The sequence below is a fragment of the Syzygium oleosum genome, unplaced genomic scaffold, assembly GCF_021117445.2.
Source record: "Syzygium oleosum isolate NSW1041296 unplaced genomic scaffold, Sole_v2.1 Sole_v2.02, whole genome shotgun sequence".
Lineage (NCBI taxonomy): Eukaryota > Viridiplantae > Streptophyta > Magnoliopsida > Myrtales > Myrtaceae > Syzygium > Syzygium oleosum.
Window position 1 is genome coordinate 23,856,241 of NW_026607486.1, and position 17,537 is coordinate 23,873,777.

Here is a 17,537-nt window from a genome sequence, read left to right on the forward strand (position 1 = left end):
GAGCTGTTGTCATGTGTATGAAGTTTACCGAAGTTCTGGTTCCCCAAAGAACTTTGACAGAATAGATAGCAATTAACAAGAATGCCAACTTTCCACAAGGGCCAAAAGATTTGTCCTTGGAGACCATTCTTCTGGAGTTGGACCATGAAGCAGCGTAGTTTTTCCAGATATTGGGCTAAGCATACATGATCTCCGCTTCATTAGTGAAAAGTTGCCAAGACTAAAGTTTGGGTAATAGAGCTGGAATTCTTGAGGGCCGAATCCAAACCCTGGGCAGCATGCAGATATTTATCAGGCTCTGCTGACTGGCTACTGTTGAAATTCTTTCATTATGTCCACATTCTGCTATATATCTTATTTGCCTTGCTTGTCTTATATTCATATGTACATATAAATATTTACATTCAGAAATCGGGTCAGTAATTGTTACCGATTGATATCTACTCTCACTTCTGTAAATCAACATCTCACCTCTCACTGTGCATGGCCTCGGTTGACATTGTGGGATGATACCAGCACTGTGGAACTCCTGTTTGAAGCAGCTGTTTATTTCCCAGAGGAGAGTTAAAATGCTTTGTGCACTTAATTTCCAGGTTTTTTAATTTGGGCGGGCCTGAAGAATGAGTTTAGGCCTGGCCTCCTTAGCATATCGATGGTCACTCCCCTGTTTTTCAGAGGAAATTTGCTGAATAACATAGTCTAGTCCAGGACCCAAAACAAATAGAGGAACCTTTCCATTTGTCATCCGGATTGTTCTTCATGTTGTGGTCATGTTGCGGTTTGGTCCATCTATTCACGTGCTAGATTAAGTCCATTTTTGCAAGTCCACCCTGGGGGTAAGATATTTGTTAAAATGCATTTGCGAGTTGTGTTAGAGAAGTCTCATAAAAAAAAATTTGTGTGGTGTAGAAGAGTTAATATATTCTAGTTGACCCATAAATCATTGACTTAAGTTTTTGAGTGAAGCTGGGTCTAACATGATATATTGACGGGTTCGAAATCGAGCTCTCTCTTGACAATCTCCTCAACTGAAGGTATCGGGCTTCTGAATCATTCGGGTCTATATCTACCGCCAGACAAGAAAGGGGATTTCCTAGATGAACCTGAATCAAGACGTCTCTCTAAGTGGATGACGTTCATTACAGTATTTTGGGCATTTATCTTATTGTTGAAAATCTAAACTTTACCCCCAAGTTACATAACAACTCAATCTTTCTAGCGAAATTTCCGCCTGAACATAGGAAGCACGATGGAAGTGATTAGAGGCAGGCCAGCTTGCAAATTGTCTGCCTAAAGAGGGAAGACGCAAATGGAAACGCTTTTGTGGATTGGAGACTCTCTTCCTCCAGACTTTAGTATTATTCCCCGATGCCCACCGAAAGTGTGTTCCGTTTTGTAGGACAAGGAACTTGGTATATCTTTGTCTGGTGCGAGACGAATTAACATTTTCGGTCGTAAAGAACCCATGCCATTTGGAAAATTATAGAACAAGAACCCACGCGAGCGAATTCGAAAGATCAAATAACTAGCGACAATGGGATAGATGAATGGCGATTGAATTGTCGTAAATGTTTTGAAAGTCTTCAATTTGTGGAATGTAGAATTAGATTTTGGAATTCTTAAACCACATGTTCCTCTTAAAACATTCGACATCGACTTTGCTTCATCTAAATCTATCCACAAACCCATGATTGTCATACGACAACTGAATAACATGTTATAGTGACCTCAAAATAGTTGAAGCCTAAGTATCCTACGAAAATACGTAGCCGCCAACCCTCACTCAAAAAGACACGCAATGGGCCACGTGTATCCGACGCGGATGCAATGAGGTATCGAAGATGATTTCTTTGTTTTTCTTTTTCGGGTAAATATACTCCAAAAACCCCAACCCCGACATGTGGCAAAGGTCCTTCCCTTTCCTTTTCTTCTAAGACAAAACATTAAAAATGGTGGGTGTCCCTTTAAAACTTCCTTTGCAAAGATGAGAAACTGAAACTGAGAACCATAGAATTCAATGACTTTGCAAGTCATGCTACAGCAAAAGTTGAGGAACTTCGTGGAATTCTAAGAACACGTATGAACGGAATAAAAGAGGGAGGGGGTGACATAACGCTGAAAACGAGAAGAAAAAGGGCGACTTCACCGGGGTCAAATCTCTTTCATTAATGAAAGAGTGAATCTAGATGGAGTTGACCCCCATTTCACTAGTGGCATGACTTGCCGACCCAAAAGAGCGCTGAAAGTTCTGAAATTTGGAAGGGATCAATATCAAGAAGTGACTTGGAAGACAAGGATGTGGGAGACTTCGCCAGCATGTTGAAAAGGAATGAAGAACGAGAGAAAAAGTTAATAGTTTTTTAATCATAGGGAACCAAATTGTCAAGGACCAAGATCAAAGGACATCATTGCGCAGGTTGAAAAGGGCACAGCCCAATTTGACCAGTTCGTCCCACGTCCCCTACCCCAACACTTTCGGGCGTGTAGAAGACGAGGGTCGATTTCCGATTTGGCCCCCCCTCCCCTAAGCTAGTAAGCTCCAGTTTGGTACAATTGCATATTTGCATTGATTACGTTGCTTGACTTGGGACACCGCCCCACGCATCAATCAATTCATGAAATGGGGAGGCTCGGCTTGTGGGATTCCGCACCCGAAAGTGACTGCCCTGTGCGATAACCATACCCAAATAAGAGAAAAAGGAAAGCCATCGATTGGTTGCGACATGCCCCGAGTCGCATGATTAGAGACCAACTAGGTTTTTCAAAATTATATTTGACCGATCGAATGTGTTGAAAGATACGTGTGGATTGTGTTAAAAAGTCTCACATAGAATAACTGATGCGATGTAGAGCAATTAATATATTTTAATTGACTCATAACATATCGACTCAAATTTTTAAGTGAAGATGGGTCAAATCGGGACTTGGGTTGCATGCTCCCGACGAAATGTGCTCTTATCCATGCAGAAACATGATGAGCTCAGCCTATGTCAAGTTTCGTAGTTCCAATTCCCCTTTTTCTTTTTCTTTTATTGCTAAGATAAAGTTGAGCTTATATAGTGACAAATTAAATAAATTTGGCAAAAGAAAAAACAGAGATGATTGATGACCTAGTCATAACCATAAACGCGTGATGAGGGGAGTATCCGAGAAGTGATAATTGTGATTGAACTTGAGATGGCCTCATTCGTGTGGACATTGCCGTATACATGCACACAAATTGATTGATGCGTTTCACATTTGCATCAATGGATCGATCTAGAAGTCATCACCACATGCTTGCATTGGATCCTTATCTCTCCACTCCTTGTGATGTACCAAATGAAACTACTTGGCAATTGGCATTGTGCTTTCTCCATTATGTTGTTCTTCTACATCACCGATTCATAGTCGCGATTTCCCTGTACCATTCGTGCCGCGGAAGTACACGAATTTCGGGATTTTCACCAAGTTTGCAAATTGAGAATATTCAATTTTCTCTCATCACGATCGAATACGTAGATAGAAACCCCATCGTCTCTCGCGTGGAATTGTTCGACACATATTCCATGACTCATCCCAACCTCAATGGCAACTTGGAGAACTTAATTAGAGACCACCACTATGCCTCCTCTTCAATGCATCTCCTTTTCTTTCTCCAATAGCATCTCATTACATAGTGGTGTCCTTTGAATATGGTACCTTGGGAATATTTGATGTTACATTAGCTCAAAAAGTTTTGGAGAGACTAACGTTTGTGGTTGGAACATATGGAAAAGCGGAGGAGAGAATTTTCGTCAACTTCAGGCAAGTAATTTGGTTCTTCTCCATTGCCAAATTTGAGCCTGAACATTCCTGGAGATAAGAAGGGCATGTTCTTCGGATGCCCAACTGATGCAGGAATCAAAACAACACCCACTTATTGCCTCCTAGTACCCAATTCAATATCATCAATACTCACTCGTTTGGAATCTTAAGAGTGGTATTCGGCTACATGATTACATGATTATGCTTTGAGAATCAATCCGACACTCGAAGATATGAAGTGTCTGCTCGAGAAAGTTTTTCCGCGGTGGTTTCAGTTGTGAAGACTCCATCCCGCTCGAATTTTAATTGCCGTGACCTCAAAATATGTATCGCCGTGACCTCAAAATATGTATCGCCAAACACGCAAGTCACATCATTTCGCAGTACAACCGCATCATGCCACAGTTCTAGTTAAACCACAGTGACATCGAACGGGCTTGAATCCCACGCTACCGGTATGTTTTCTACGGTCTAAGTGGTGAAAAGAAAAATTAGAACGGAACTTGTATAGGTCCGAGCTAAGCCATGAGGCACACCACTCAAATTCGTCTAACATTCTTGAATACCTAGCTTTCTCCACTCAATGCTGAATTGTTGATGCATCACTGTCGTCACCATCTGATAATGTTGTTGTCCATCAAACAGCATGTCAATAGACAACCGAGAAGATAGCACTCTAAGACGAGAATAAATACTACTACCGTAGAATTACAATGGCGCACACGAACATATGGACAAGAATGCAAGTGCAAGGAGGACAAAACAGGTCATTATTGAAGACGACCCAGGTTTTGGGATTGCTTGCTCCCCATCGCCATCCAGAGATCTTCGCTTATACCTGTCAAGAAAAATTAATCTTGTCTCGACATGTCTGGGCTCGGGACCCGGGACCGGGGAGGAGTCTGTTTCCTAGTCATTTTCGGGGTCATAGTACCTTCGCTCTCGATAGTGATCTCACTTGGGACCTTTGATTTAGACGAGGAAAAGTTAATTGAGATTAGTGCTGTGTTATGCGACTGGTTGAGTCTGATTTGGATGATTAGCCTTATCTTTGGCCCCGTTTAGTTCAGCTTTGGGAAGGGGCTTTCGGCCTCGAAAGCCCCTTCCCAAAATGCTGAACCGTTTGGTTCGGCTTTCCGGACTCGGAAAGCCGAAAGCCAGAATTTGGAATGCCATTGGAATGCTGAAGCCTATTTTTTCTTCCCAAATTGCCCTCACTCAAATTTCAATTTTCTGGTTTTGCCCTTCACTGTTCATCTTCTTCACGTGGCCGGCGAGGGCGGATCTGGCCGGCGAAGGCCCGGCGAAGGCCCGGCGAGGGGCCGGGGAGGTCGCCTGACCTAGGCGACGGCCGCCTGGGCGGTCGCCCGACCCCAGGCGGCCGTCGCCTAGGTCAGGCGACCTCGCCGGTCCCTCGCCAGGCCTTCGCCGGCCAGATCCGCCCTCGCCGGTGAAGAAGATGAATAGTAATAGGGGCAAAACCAGAATATTAAGAATAAAAATTGCCAAAGCCCTTTGCAAAAAAAAATTTACCAAACATTACTTAGGCCAAAGTAGCTTCGCAAATTTTTTTTTATCAAACATCACTTGCATTTCCCCAAGTGGCTTCACCTAAAGGTATTTGCATTCCCCCGAGTTGCATTTGAAAAGCCGAACCGAACGGGCCTTTTATCCTCCTCGGACATTACTCAAGCTGTACTGTGTGAGCCAAGCTAGGTATTTCATTTCGAAAGAGAAAATATAGAACTGTTCAAATTCGACTGTATACAGTAATATGCTTGGTTCCCCGACTTAATCTTTGTGCAATACAGACATAACAATTCAGCTAAGCCTATGCTAGCAAGAGATCATTCAAGATGTAAGGGTAAAAGATATCGCAAGTGTCATATCGTACGTAAGACGCTTATTTTAGCGTCGTAACTTTTTTTTGGATTACATTATATAATTTTTCAATCGATCACTTGAATGTCGTAACTTTTTAAAAATGTTTATCCAAGTACTAGAAATCCGAGATGACGATTGATATTTATGGTGGTTGTTTTTAAAAAGATGGCGTGGTTATTCCCAAAGATGGAGGGTCTGAATAGGATCTTGTGAGGTGGGTTTCGCTAGTATTCAAAAGCTTGCCACTTTTGTAGACGATGAAGTTGGCATCCCTTCTTGCACGTGTCAACTCGTTCTTCAAGCGAGACGCCGAGTCAGTAGGAAAGCACGAAATGAGTACACATTGAATCTGTCTTGATGTTAGTTGCAGGTTTTCGTACAGAGCTACTTGCCGACATTTCGGGGAAATTCTTTTGCTCGAGACCAAATACCTGGTTCAATGTCAGGCTTGAGGTAAATACAATGACAATATAAGCGATTGTTTTTAAAGAAAAATATTTTTTAAATCATTTATTTTTCGTAAAATAAATTATATCTAAATTTAAGATCATTCAAGAATGCGCTATTGGCCTAGATATTCGAAATATGCTTTTGAAATTTAAGTAGATAAATGCAAATGTAGCTTGGGCAATTTCATCAAACGCGTGTGAAGAGTGTTGGGACGGTGAAATGCTCGAACTGATTTATAGTGGCTCGGTCCACATGCAATCCACTTGTCGAAAGCATGAAGAAAAGTTGGGTGTTCACGGAGCCAACTCTCATTGATCAACTCTCTTGCCTTCCCAATGAATCCTCGTCGTTGTTATGATGTTCCTTTGACTATCTTTGGGTTTGTATGACCATTTGTTGTCTTTCAATTCTACTTCAGCTTGGTCTGTCTGGATTATGTGAATGGTTCATCTCCCTGTTTAGTATTTTATTTTAATAATATGGTGTTCTTTATGTGTTTATGATACCCCTAATTTTGATTTGATTACAAAAAAGGGGGAGAAATTTGATGCTTTGGTCGTCCCCTTCAAGGGGGGAATTTGTGGAATTTCAGCAAACCAACTTTCGTACGAGCTTTCGACTAGAGTTGATTGGGCGAAACTCTCGATCGGACTCGGGCAATGGAGCACGCACCCATTTGGGTTGAACCGCTAGAAATCGGCTAAGCATTCCTCTATTCCTAGTCTCTTGATCTACATGGATATCATGTGTTTGGTAAAATTGCACAAATTTACTCGAATTCAAAAGCTATTTTTGGATATATGGGCCACCGCATGTGAGACCGGATGTATAGCAACTACATAGAGATAAGTCAAATGTCATCTATGCTTAATTATATAGTTATCATGTGTATAGATACTCGATTGAAATGTAATTTACTTAGCCTGTACAAGGCACAACGTGGTCTTGATCATCGTCTGCATTAGATGCCATGAAAATATTGCGAGCATAGATCATTTTCCATACGAATGCTTCTCTATGGGACAATGTATACCAGTTGTAGCAGGGTTTTGGCCGGATTTACCTGCTATTGGATTTGAGCTAATGAAAACGGCGATTGGATCATACGAGAGGAAGAGATGGAGACGGGGTTAAAGTCTAACTTCATTGATTGAATGGAAAATACTACCAAAAAACCCCAAAACTATGCCACTTGTGACAAATTTATCCTGAACTTTTTTTTGTGACACGAAAAACCCCAAATTATGCCATTTGTGACATATTTACCCCACAATACTTTGGCCCAAAGGCATTTTCGTCTTTTTTCCTTTTCTATTTTTTTCCTTTTTTTTTTCCCTTCTCTCTCTTCCCTCCGCCGGTCATGGCTGAGGGAAGCCGGCGAGGGCTGCCTTCGCCGGATCCGGCGAGGGCGACTTCGCCAGACTCAAGCGAGGGCTGCCCTCACCGGCATCGGGTGAGGCTGCCCTCGCCTGCCCAGGCGAGGGTGACTCTCGACCAACGCCGGCGAGGGTCACTCTCGCCAGATCTTGCCTGCCCGACGCCGGCGAGGGTCGCCCTCGCTGGCTTCCCTCCGCCGGCCACGGCGGAGGGAAGAGTGAATAAAAGGAAAAAAAAAACAGAAAAATGAAAAAGACGAAAATGCTCATTGGCTAAAGTATTGTGGGATAAATGTATCATAAGTGGCATAGTTTGGGGTTTTTCGTGTTACAAAAAAAAGTTTCAGGGTAAATTTGTCATAAGTGGCATAATTTTGAGGTTTTTTGTGATATTTTCCCTTGAATAAATTACCTCGAAGTTAGAGACATTTTGGTCGGTTCACATTAGGCGATTTCCTAATCGTTGAGAATCCTCGTGCAATCTTGACTATATTGCAAAGCTTGATTAGACTAATAGGCCCAAATGGAATTTGATCAGATAAGCTTCTTCCAAGTAATGGATTGTTAGGGGGGGGCATATGTGCCGATTCTCACCTATCCCTTAACGGCGGCGGCTCCCGGCTCTATCCTTTGCCCGTCGTGATCGCCAGCCAACTCGACGAGTCTCGATTCGCGACAAATCGATGGCGATCACCGCGGATTTCGTGCCAATTCTCTAAATCAGGATTGAATGCACATCGCGTTGATAAGCCATGTCGACCCGGGTTCATTAATAGAAAACCAGGTGAAACTTTTCACGCATCGCGACACAGAACGCCCCAAATCTTCCTTCCCTTCAACGTGATGAAAAGGGGACAGAAGAAGAGGACGAAAGGCGTCACTAAATTTCGTCTGGTTTTTCGCTTCGGGGGAGGGTAAAGGGACGTGGAAGGGACCCGCCCCTCGGTCGCTTTGGGCTCAAGGCCATCAACATCATCATCATCCAATCGAATTAGAGGAAAATCAATGAGTTTCTGCTCAGTGGATAATGCTTAGATAAAGGATATTTTTCTCAACAGTAAACATTATTAGAAATTCGACGAAATGAGCAGGACTTTTCTTGATTCCGCTCGGAAAGAATTCTTCCATGGTCTCGCGAATTCCACGAAACCTGCAAGGACGATGGCATGCCGTGATTCTTGATTAACTGAATCATATATTCGGTAACACCCGAAATGGGAAGAGTCACGTACCTCCTATTTCCCTTGGGAGTTTGCTTGCCGAGCGAATCACCTCTTGTGCAAATTATTACTTCGACTGTGTTTGACAAAATCCCGGATCAGTTTACAGATGCTACCTTCTATGATAAAAATTCACGGATTTAAAATGGGTATTCCTTAAAATCGAAAAAGAAAAGAAAAAGAAAGAAAGAATCGGGACTAAAAAAAACCAGAATCATTAAAAAGAGTTGCTGGCTCGCTCCCCCACATGCATTGAGATTTAAAATAGTTAAAAGATCGGAGCCGTCACGGCTAGCAGCGACAGCAGAGGGACGCCCCGATTTTGGGGATTCCGCGTCAAACGCCTTTCGCGTTCTTCGACATTGACCCCACCAACCCCCACACGTCCGCACATACATTTCCCTCAAATTTCATCCCCCTTCCCCTTCCCCTCTTCTTTGAACAATTTCTTACCCGCATTTTATTTCAATTTTAATTTTATAATTTCTTGCAAGATAGATTCCAATTCAGCCTTATCCACCTTATTATTATTATTATTAGATCACCCGATTCCAGTGCACCCTTTTTGACCTCCTCATATTAGAATTTGTACCATTTTTTGAAAAACCTCGAATATATAAAGATTGGCGCGTAGACTTTTTTATGTTATCTCTTCGGAGTAGCTATCGAAGCTTTAATACGTTTTTCCTTTTCGTATTCTATATTCTACAACCGGGTAAATACTTCCGCGGATGCTCGATGGTGGATTGAATATTTGGTCGGAAGGTAGGGCCATAGTTTTTCAATGTAACATTTTAACGCGACTCTTAGATTAATTTGTAATTTGCGTGACAAGCCGGATGAAAAAGCAGGCAATTTCGAAATCAAGCGACTTGTGAGTCGAGATACAGGGTACGCAAGTAAAGCGATCGATGTCGGTCATACAACACTAACCACACGGCCGGCGCATAAGACACATCTTTCCTACCGGTGCTGAGTAGTCACGTACTTTATAAACGTACGAGAGTCCATCCTAAGAGACGGGCGATTTATCTATCTCTTGGAGACCCAGCACTTATGAGGACGCAAACTCCATCTGGTTTTTTCCAAGAATCCCCCCCAGCCCGAATTCGCACGGGCCAAAAGCGGGCCGCACGTGCCAAGTCATGCCTCCCCGGAGACCTTCTTCAATGCCGTACGCCAACCGTCCCATAAAAAAAAAAAAAAGCTCCACCCCACGCGCCCCCCCCACAAGCGAATTGAATTCCCGAATCCGCCCCCCCGTGCAAAATGACCATAACGCCCTCCCCACCGTCATTGCGAAGATCCGCGTCCGTTTCCCGGCCCCCCCCCTCCCCCCTCCCCCCTCCGGTCGTACCAGAGCATACGTAAAAGGCATTGGCGAGCGGGGGGAGCGAGAAAACTATATAAACCCCCTTCCCCCCGCTACTTCTTCCCCTCTCCTCCTCGCAACGCAACCCAACTCAGCACCCCCCCAACGCCCACAACCTCCCTCTCCCTCCCTCCCCCTCCCTCATGGATCCTCCGTCTCGCTCCTCCGTCATCATCGTCGGCGCCGGCGTCTCCGGTACGCGCCGCCCCCGCCACCGCCCGGCCGCGGCGCGTCTTCGCCTCGGTTTTTTTTTCCTCCTTTTGACATTCGTCGCCGCGCGGGGCTCGCTCTCTGATGATGCCTCGTCTACGTTGTTCAGGTATCTCGGCGGCCAAGGTTCTGGCGGAGAACGGGGTGGAGGACATCGTCATCCTGGAGGCGACCGACCGAATCGGAGGCAGGATACGCAAGGAGGCGTTCGGGGGCGTGTCGGTGGAGCTCGGCGCCGGCTGGATCGTCGGCGTCGGAGGCAAGGTGCCGAATCCCGTCTGGGAGCTCGCCGCCAAGTCCTCGCTCCGGACGTGCTTCTCCGATTACAGTAATGCTCGCTACAACATCTACGATCGCAGGTCCGATTCTCTCTCTCTCTCTCTCTCTCTCTCTTCCTTTATTATTATTTTTTTCTCTCCTTTTCTCCTTTCGAGGTTTTCTGCGGTCGCGATAAGCTGGAAGGACTTGCTGGAGATTTTGACCATTTTTGGTTTGGCGGTATATTTTGGTGGCTTGCCGCTTGGCGCGTTTGTTTTTCGTTTCGATTTTAAGCTTTTTCTCGGTACGGCATTTGTGGCGTTCGAGCGTGAATCTAAGCTGAAGCGAAGCATGATTCGTTCTGCAATTCTTATTCACCGTCCGCAAGTGGAGTTCGGTTTTTGATGCTAACGGAGTTTGCTCGTTTCAGCGGGAAGATATTCCCGAGTGGACTCGCCGCCGACTCGTACGAGAAGGCGGTGGACTCGGCTATCGAGAAGCTGAGAAACCAGCAGGAAACGGATCGCGGTGGCGACTTCTCCGGAGATACGGAGCAACCTCCTCCGTAATTCCCTCTCCTGCGCAATTTTATGCCTTCCGATTTTGTCTTCCACCGTGCGTGATTCGTTTCCCTCTTTTGTGCATGTTTAGGACGCCGAAGTCGCCGATTGATCTCGCCATCGACTTCATTCTTCACGACTTCGAGATGCCAGGTTAGTCGCCTTATGAGTCGAGCTGAAAACTTCTTATTCGGCAGCGAAGCGGTTTTCTCTACAGGGGTGAAAATGAAAGTGGAAGAACGTGCTCCTTGTGATCTTCTTCTTCTTCTTCTTCTTCTGGATTTTTTTTTTCTTTCGTGTCATTTGGTTTCTTCCCCAAAGAAGCTAAAACCCTCTTATCTCACTGAACTGAGTCACTGCGTCAGTTGGGACTGTGAGGTCGTCCTCGGTGAAATTTTGTCTCGTCTGCCCTTCTTTTGTTTCGGTCATTGTCTTCACCTGCTTCCTGACACGCCCGATTCTTAGTTAATTGGCCTTTGACGCTATTTGTTCATTTAACAAGTGGATGTGTACATACATGCCGATGAGTTTTTCCTTTTCGTTTTTCTTCTTCGGCAGAGGTCCAGCCTATATCGACTTTTCTTGATTATGGGGAGCGAGAATTTTTAGTGGCGGATGAGAGGGGATATGAGAATTTGCTATACAAAATGGCGCAAGATTTTCTTTTTACGTCAGAGGGCAAGATTTTGGACAGTCGTCTTCAACTCAATAAGGTAAACAACAAAGTCTTCTTTTATCCTTTTTGTTTTTATCTTTGTTGTTTATTTAGGAGATGATGCCTTACCTTTTCTTTGTTTTTTTAATCATCCAATCATCAGACGGAAACTAAATGACGGAGAATGGTTTATGGTAATAATAAAAAAGGATCACAAAGTATGCGGAAAAATCCGAAGTTCTGTTTTGTATGGTTGCACGGTTTTCTCACTTGGCTGTTAGGGACTGATTGGCCCATCCTTGGAGTTTGTCGATAACGACGTTCCCTAAAAGCTGTTTTAGCCCTCGACCAAAAAAAAGAAAAAGAAAAAAAAGAAGAAGCTGTTGTAGCCCTTTTTAATTTTTTTGCCATATTGTATACATTTGGGATACTATAGTCCCGGTTCTACCTCATCAAGTGTGGGACAGTTTTTCTTTTTTTTACCTACGGGATCCTTTTAATATCGATATTGCTTTAGAGTCTTGCACTTGAAATCAAAAGCCGAGTGCATGAATCTGATGTGGGATCGATATGATCCAACATATTGTATACATTGGGCCTTAATGTACCGAGTGTAAATAATTTTCCACGTCCATGCGATTCTAGTGGGGAAGCAAAGCAACCCTTTTACGTCTTTGTCCTGTTATCAACGTCTTATTTTGAAAAAAGAATTCGTGCCACTCATTGAGCAACAGTTTGGGCCAATTGGCCAATGTCTATTAGCATATACAGTGAATTTGATGACCTCATGTAGAAGTCAATAGGTGGAGCGGTCAAAACCGCTCAAATAGAAGAACATGAACCCATGAAGTGTTGTCATTTTCTCCATTTAATGTGGTGTTTCCTTGCCTATTCAAATTCAAATGCAAGAAGGATGAAGAAAATAGATGACTAGCGCGTTGGTGGAATTTAGTGGGGACCATTTCGACTCTACACAATTTAAATATTTCTGTAATGTCAGATTGTGAGTGAACGAACTTCACTTGGGCAATGATTCTTTTTGTTTGACCACTGCACAGTTCTCATTCAGATATGTTGATAAACTTTTTCTATCTTCATTGGGTGCTAGTGCCATTGCATCTGATTCTCCGGGCTTTAATTTGATTTTTAACTTTTGCCTGTTACATCTGTGCATGGATTTGGGGCAGGTTGTCCGGGAAATACAACACTCGAGAACCGGAGTTACTGTTACTACGGAAGATGGTTGTGTCTACAATGCCAATTACGCGATTTTGTCCGTTAGCATTGGAGTTCTCCAGAGTGACCTCATCTTGTTCAGGCCATCAATGCCCGTAACACATCTCCCTTCATTCTTATTTCTCTCACTATCTTCCTTTTCTATCCCTAATTTTTTAAAAGTCCATAGAGTGCACTGAAATCACATAAATAATATTGAAAAACTAGCACAATCGAAATTATTGCGCCTTACAATTAATATGGGAAAGTTCCTAACAAGATTCTAATAACTACTGCGAAGCACTTTTGCGCAAAGTGCTGCTTTTGATTGATTGAATGAACCTGTAAACATACTGAAAAAGATCTCTTGGTTATAATGTCGTCCTTGTTTTCCCTTGCGTTTACCGGGTCTCGACCATTTAATTTATCCAATTGCTCTACGAAAGTAGTTAATATTCATAGAAGTTCTTGATATTCAAGCTGTGGCCCACAAATTTATTTCAATCATCAAGTTAATTGTCAGTATTGAAAGCCTCGGAAAGCTATCTTACATATTAAATTGACCTCACTCGTAGTGGTTGTCCCCGGTAGTAAGACGCAGATCTTCGAGGTGGCCTTTCCTTTGAACAAGGCAAATACCACGGTTGCATGACCACAGTTTATTACTACCAACCATGCTTTCTAAATGGGTGCTGTGGTTTGGTGGCTGTGGACTTTCCGCTTTGGCACACCTCGATTATGGAGGTTTCAATATTCCCGGAATCCATTTTGCATGTGGTGACAGCTGGTTGCACTATATGCCAATTGGAAGATTGGGTATTTTAATGCATAGTGTAGAATTCTCTTTTCTGAGAGGTTAGAAGACTAGCAATAGCAATGTCTCATCCTGGACCTTTCCTTGATTTATGCCTATGAATGCTTCATGTTTTCGGTTCAGATAGTAGCCAGAACCAACTGCACAACTGTTATTGATTCCAATAGAATCGTTTTATCGTGGTAGAATTCAGGACCTATGAATCCTTGGATGTTATCTTGTGCCAAAACACTTGCTGTTCTTTAGGATTAAATATAAAAGTTACTACTGCACGTATCCATTTGAAAATTTACATCTTTAACGATGTCTAGGGGATTAAGCAACAATTATGATTACGGGTTCTCTTTGTTGGTGGTCTTCAAAAGAAGCTGAGTGATGTTTGATCTATATATTGTCTATTTTACTTGGTCCGATGAAGTAGCACTTATTTGGAAAATAATGCCCGACAGAGATGGAAGATGGAGGCGATAGAGAAGCTTGACGTGATGGTTTACACGAAAATTTTCCTGAAGTTTCCGTATAAGTTCTGGCCTTGTGGACCCGAGAAAGAGTTCTTCATATATGCACACGAACGGAGAGGTTATTACACATTTTGGCAGGTTTGTTAACAAAACTTTTGTAGCCAGCTAATGGTTTTTCTTTCTTCTTCCGATTTTCTTGGCCCTAAGAGTTTTTCTCTCATGGGGAATTGAGTGCTTATTGATGTCATCCTCCGGGGATCTTAGAAAGTGTGAAAAAACTGTGTGCCCAATATTTTGAAGTTAACATGTTTGGTGTTGTTAACAAGTAGTATACTGGACTACTTCTCAAGCATCAATAAGGTGAACTTCAAAAAAAAAAAAAACCCTAGTTTAATGGAAAGGAGTCGATTATGCTATTTTTTAATTGTCGTTCTGCTGGGTCCCGAGCCACTGAATAATCAGACAAGCCACTGCATTTATATAAGCTGCGCTTTTTGCATAAGAAAGAGTGGTATTATTGTCTAGAGTAATATTCGATAGTTGCGATCTCTATGGTATGCTAAAACAGCGAGGAACTGTTATGATACTTCTGCCCTAACAATGGGAGCACATGGGCCTCTAGCTAGTAAATCGAGCTGTTAGATGTATCGTTGGTGATATGTTACATGTCAAATTATGTTCCTACCAGTGCGTAGAACACATTTTTCTTAAAGTCATACCATGTTATTGAATAATTCACGGTTGGCTGGAAAAATATGCTGTCTTTTTATTTATTAGGACTCGTTCATCGATGGAAAGTTCTCTGTGTCAGAAAGCTGGAACTACTTCATTTTGATGATACCGAATACATGTGCATTAGCTCTTTGCTATTCATGTAGTTAGTTTTCTGTATTAGGACCTGTGATTTCATATCCAGCCTTTTTGTTTTCAAATATTAGAAGTGGTTTATATGTTTGAAACAATTTTATTTCTCTTCAAGAGTGTAGAGGAGTCCGTCATATGCGTGGCATTACATCTATTCATCATTACACCTTACTGTGATGCTGATTCCTCTTACATAATATAGCAGCCATCTACAAATATTAAATAGTCAAGAGCTTATTATACTTTGAGTTGCGTATAGTCGTTGGCTGGAGGGGGATGTGCATGATGTTTTTGTCATTTTCTGAAAGCTGGTGGTATTGGTTGCACTCTGGGATTAACTTACAATTGAAGCCAATTTGTTTATTGATGAGGTACCGATATTAAGTACGGCCATCAGTTTTCAAACCCATATGATTGTAATATCTCCATTACTTCAATTGGGAGAACACTATAAAATGTTATCTGCCACACGTGGCGTCTGATGGAAGATTTGGGGATCTCACCGTCATTATTACATTTCGATTCTTTAATTTGCTGTGATGTGGAATCTCGAGCAATATTTTAATCGACCGTGTAATGCGTCGGGGGAAACTCATCTGATAAAGATGATTGTGTTGTTTATCTCTGGGCATGTCATCAGCACATGGAGAATGCATACCCTGGTTCCAATATTCTTGTTGTGACATTGACAAATGGAGAATCAAAGCGTGTGGAGAATCAATCTGACGAAGAAACGCTGAAAGAGGCCATGGAGGTGCTTAGGGACATGTTTGGGCCCAATATACCTAATGCCACTGATATACTCGTGCCCCGCTGGTGGAATAACAGGTTCCAGCGAGGCAGCTACAGCAACTACCCCGCCATTTTCAATCATCAGGTTGTTCAAAACATTAAGGTAGGTGCTTATCTTTCAAATACTACGAATCCCGCATGTTCCTGTTTTCATGTTTATATGTTGATCAGTATAATTCTCACTTCTGGATATCCAAAGCTTAAGACAAGTTGTTATTTATGGCTTGACAAAAGATGTTGGTCCTTCTGAATCAATCCCTTAGGGGTTAGTTATTATGTAAAATCTCTAGTAGCTTTAGATTCGTTTACATTTACGATGTCCTAAGAGAAGCAACTAGAATAAGGTTTATTTTTTCTTTTGTTGTTCCAAGGCAACTAGAAATTTGTTGGCCCTAGCACTACTTGAAATAGCTTTTAGCTGTACCTGAAACTGAAGCACATTTTCTGTATGTTCTCAGGCACCGGTAGGACGCATCTTTTTCACTGGTGAACACACAAGCGAAAGATTCAACGGTTATGTACATGGTGGATACCTCGCAGGTAGTATATGTACTTCATTCTGGAATTGAGCGAATATCTTGACAGAGAGAATTAAGACGTGGCTCGTGACACGTTCTCTCTGATGATGAAACAGGCATAGACACGAGTAAAGCTTTGTTGGAGGAGATGAGGAAGGAGAAGGAAAGGAATAGCCAGAATCAGTCGTTTTTGTTAGAGCCCTTGTTAGCAGTGACTTTAACACAGACAGATTCATCGGTCTCGGGAAGCGTACAACATAAATCTGATATTCCTAAACATTTGCATCTCAGCGGCAAGGTAAGTATTCCAAGATCCATCTTATGACTAGATGGCCCCACTGAGACTAGCACTGCTATCGGTGGCAGTATCTCCTCGATCGACAAACATGAGGATGCGATCAATGACGGAGAAGGTCAGGGAGGTATCGACAGTGATGGAAGCCCCCCGATAGCAGAGAAGTAGCTGCCAGAAGATGCAGAAGATAGAGAAAGCGAATTATACATATTCAATGGAATTGGTTTGAGGGGTGGTATACATGAGAATGGGGGGGCCATTGGATGAAAAATGTCAAAGTAACAAGATGAAGTAAATGATTAATTTTATCAACGTTGACCATCATATCATTAGTTTATTGATGTTCAACAATGAGCAAGGCTGATGCCCTAACATGACTATTTAACAACCTCTTAATTATGTGGCATCAATCGATTCTCAGTGGTTTTGAAAGTTGACTCACAACCATTGGTAATAGCGTAAGCCAGCTTATAAACGGTTTCAACATGGTCAGCATAATAATATGGTTTAACTTCTTGGTCAGAAGCTCTTACGGTGTCTGCAGAAAAACGACCCACCACTAATGACCAAAATCGCTTTCGCCTTGAAAGACCAAAGCACAGTACCTGGTAGGCTGGTACTGGACATACTAAGTGTCCCACAAATAGCACAAAGTGACGGGGGCTAGCTTTGGATATCCAGCTGAAATGATGTAATGTTGCGATTGTGAGGTTTTCAAGTTGCAGTAACGAATGATGTAGGCAACCTCATTGCCTTTTAGAGCAACACTGTCGAATGGCACTTGTTATGACCAAACAATGTAAGAAC

At 42.7% G+C, this 17,537-nt stretch overlaps 1 protein-coding gene across 1 annotated transcript; it reads left to right on the plus strand.

Annotated features, from left to right (window-relative positions):
• The first annotated feature begins 10,148 nt into the window (after positions 1-10,148).
• Positions 10,149-16,916, plus strand: LOC115691668 (polyamine oxidase 1). Its single transcript, XM_030618374.2, has 10 exons — positions 10,149-10,283; positions 10,408-10,657; positions 10,987-11,121; positions 11,208-11,269; positions 11,675-11,829; positions 12,959-13,102; positions 14,250-14,399; positions 15,766-16,020; positions 16,376-16,457; positions 16,552-16,916. Exons 1-10 carry the CDS (start codon positions 10,232-10,234, stop codon positions 16,758-16,760), a joined length of 1,494 nt encoding a protein of 497 aa, XP_030474234.1. The 5' UTR covers positions 10,149-10,231; the 3' UTR covers positions 16,761-16,916.
• Positions 16,917-17,537: the final 621 nt, after the last annotated feature.

Excerpts from the sequence above, each read along its gene's own strand:
- LOC115691668 (XM_030618374.2), top strand. The coding sequence starts at position 10,232 with ATGGATCCTCCGTCTCGCTCCTCCGTCATCATCGTCGGCGCCGGCGTC. Across the intron at positions 13,103-14,249 it reads TGTTCAGGCCATCAATGCCC|AGATGGAAGATGGAGGCGAT; the intron begins GTAACACATCTC and ends AATGCCCGACAG. Across the intron at positions 16,458-16,551 it reads ACATGGTGGATACCTCGCAG|GCATAGACACGAGTAAAGCT; the intron begins GTAGTATATGTA and ends ATGATGAAACAG.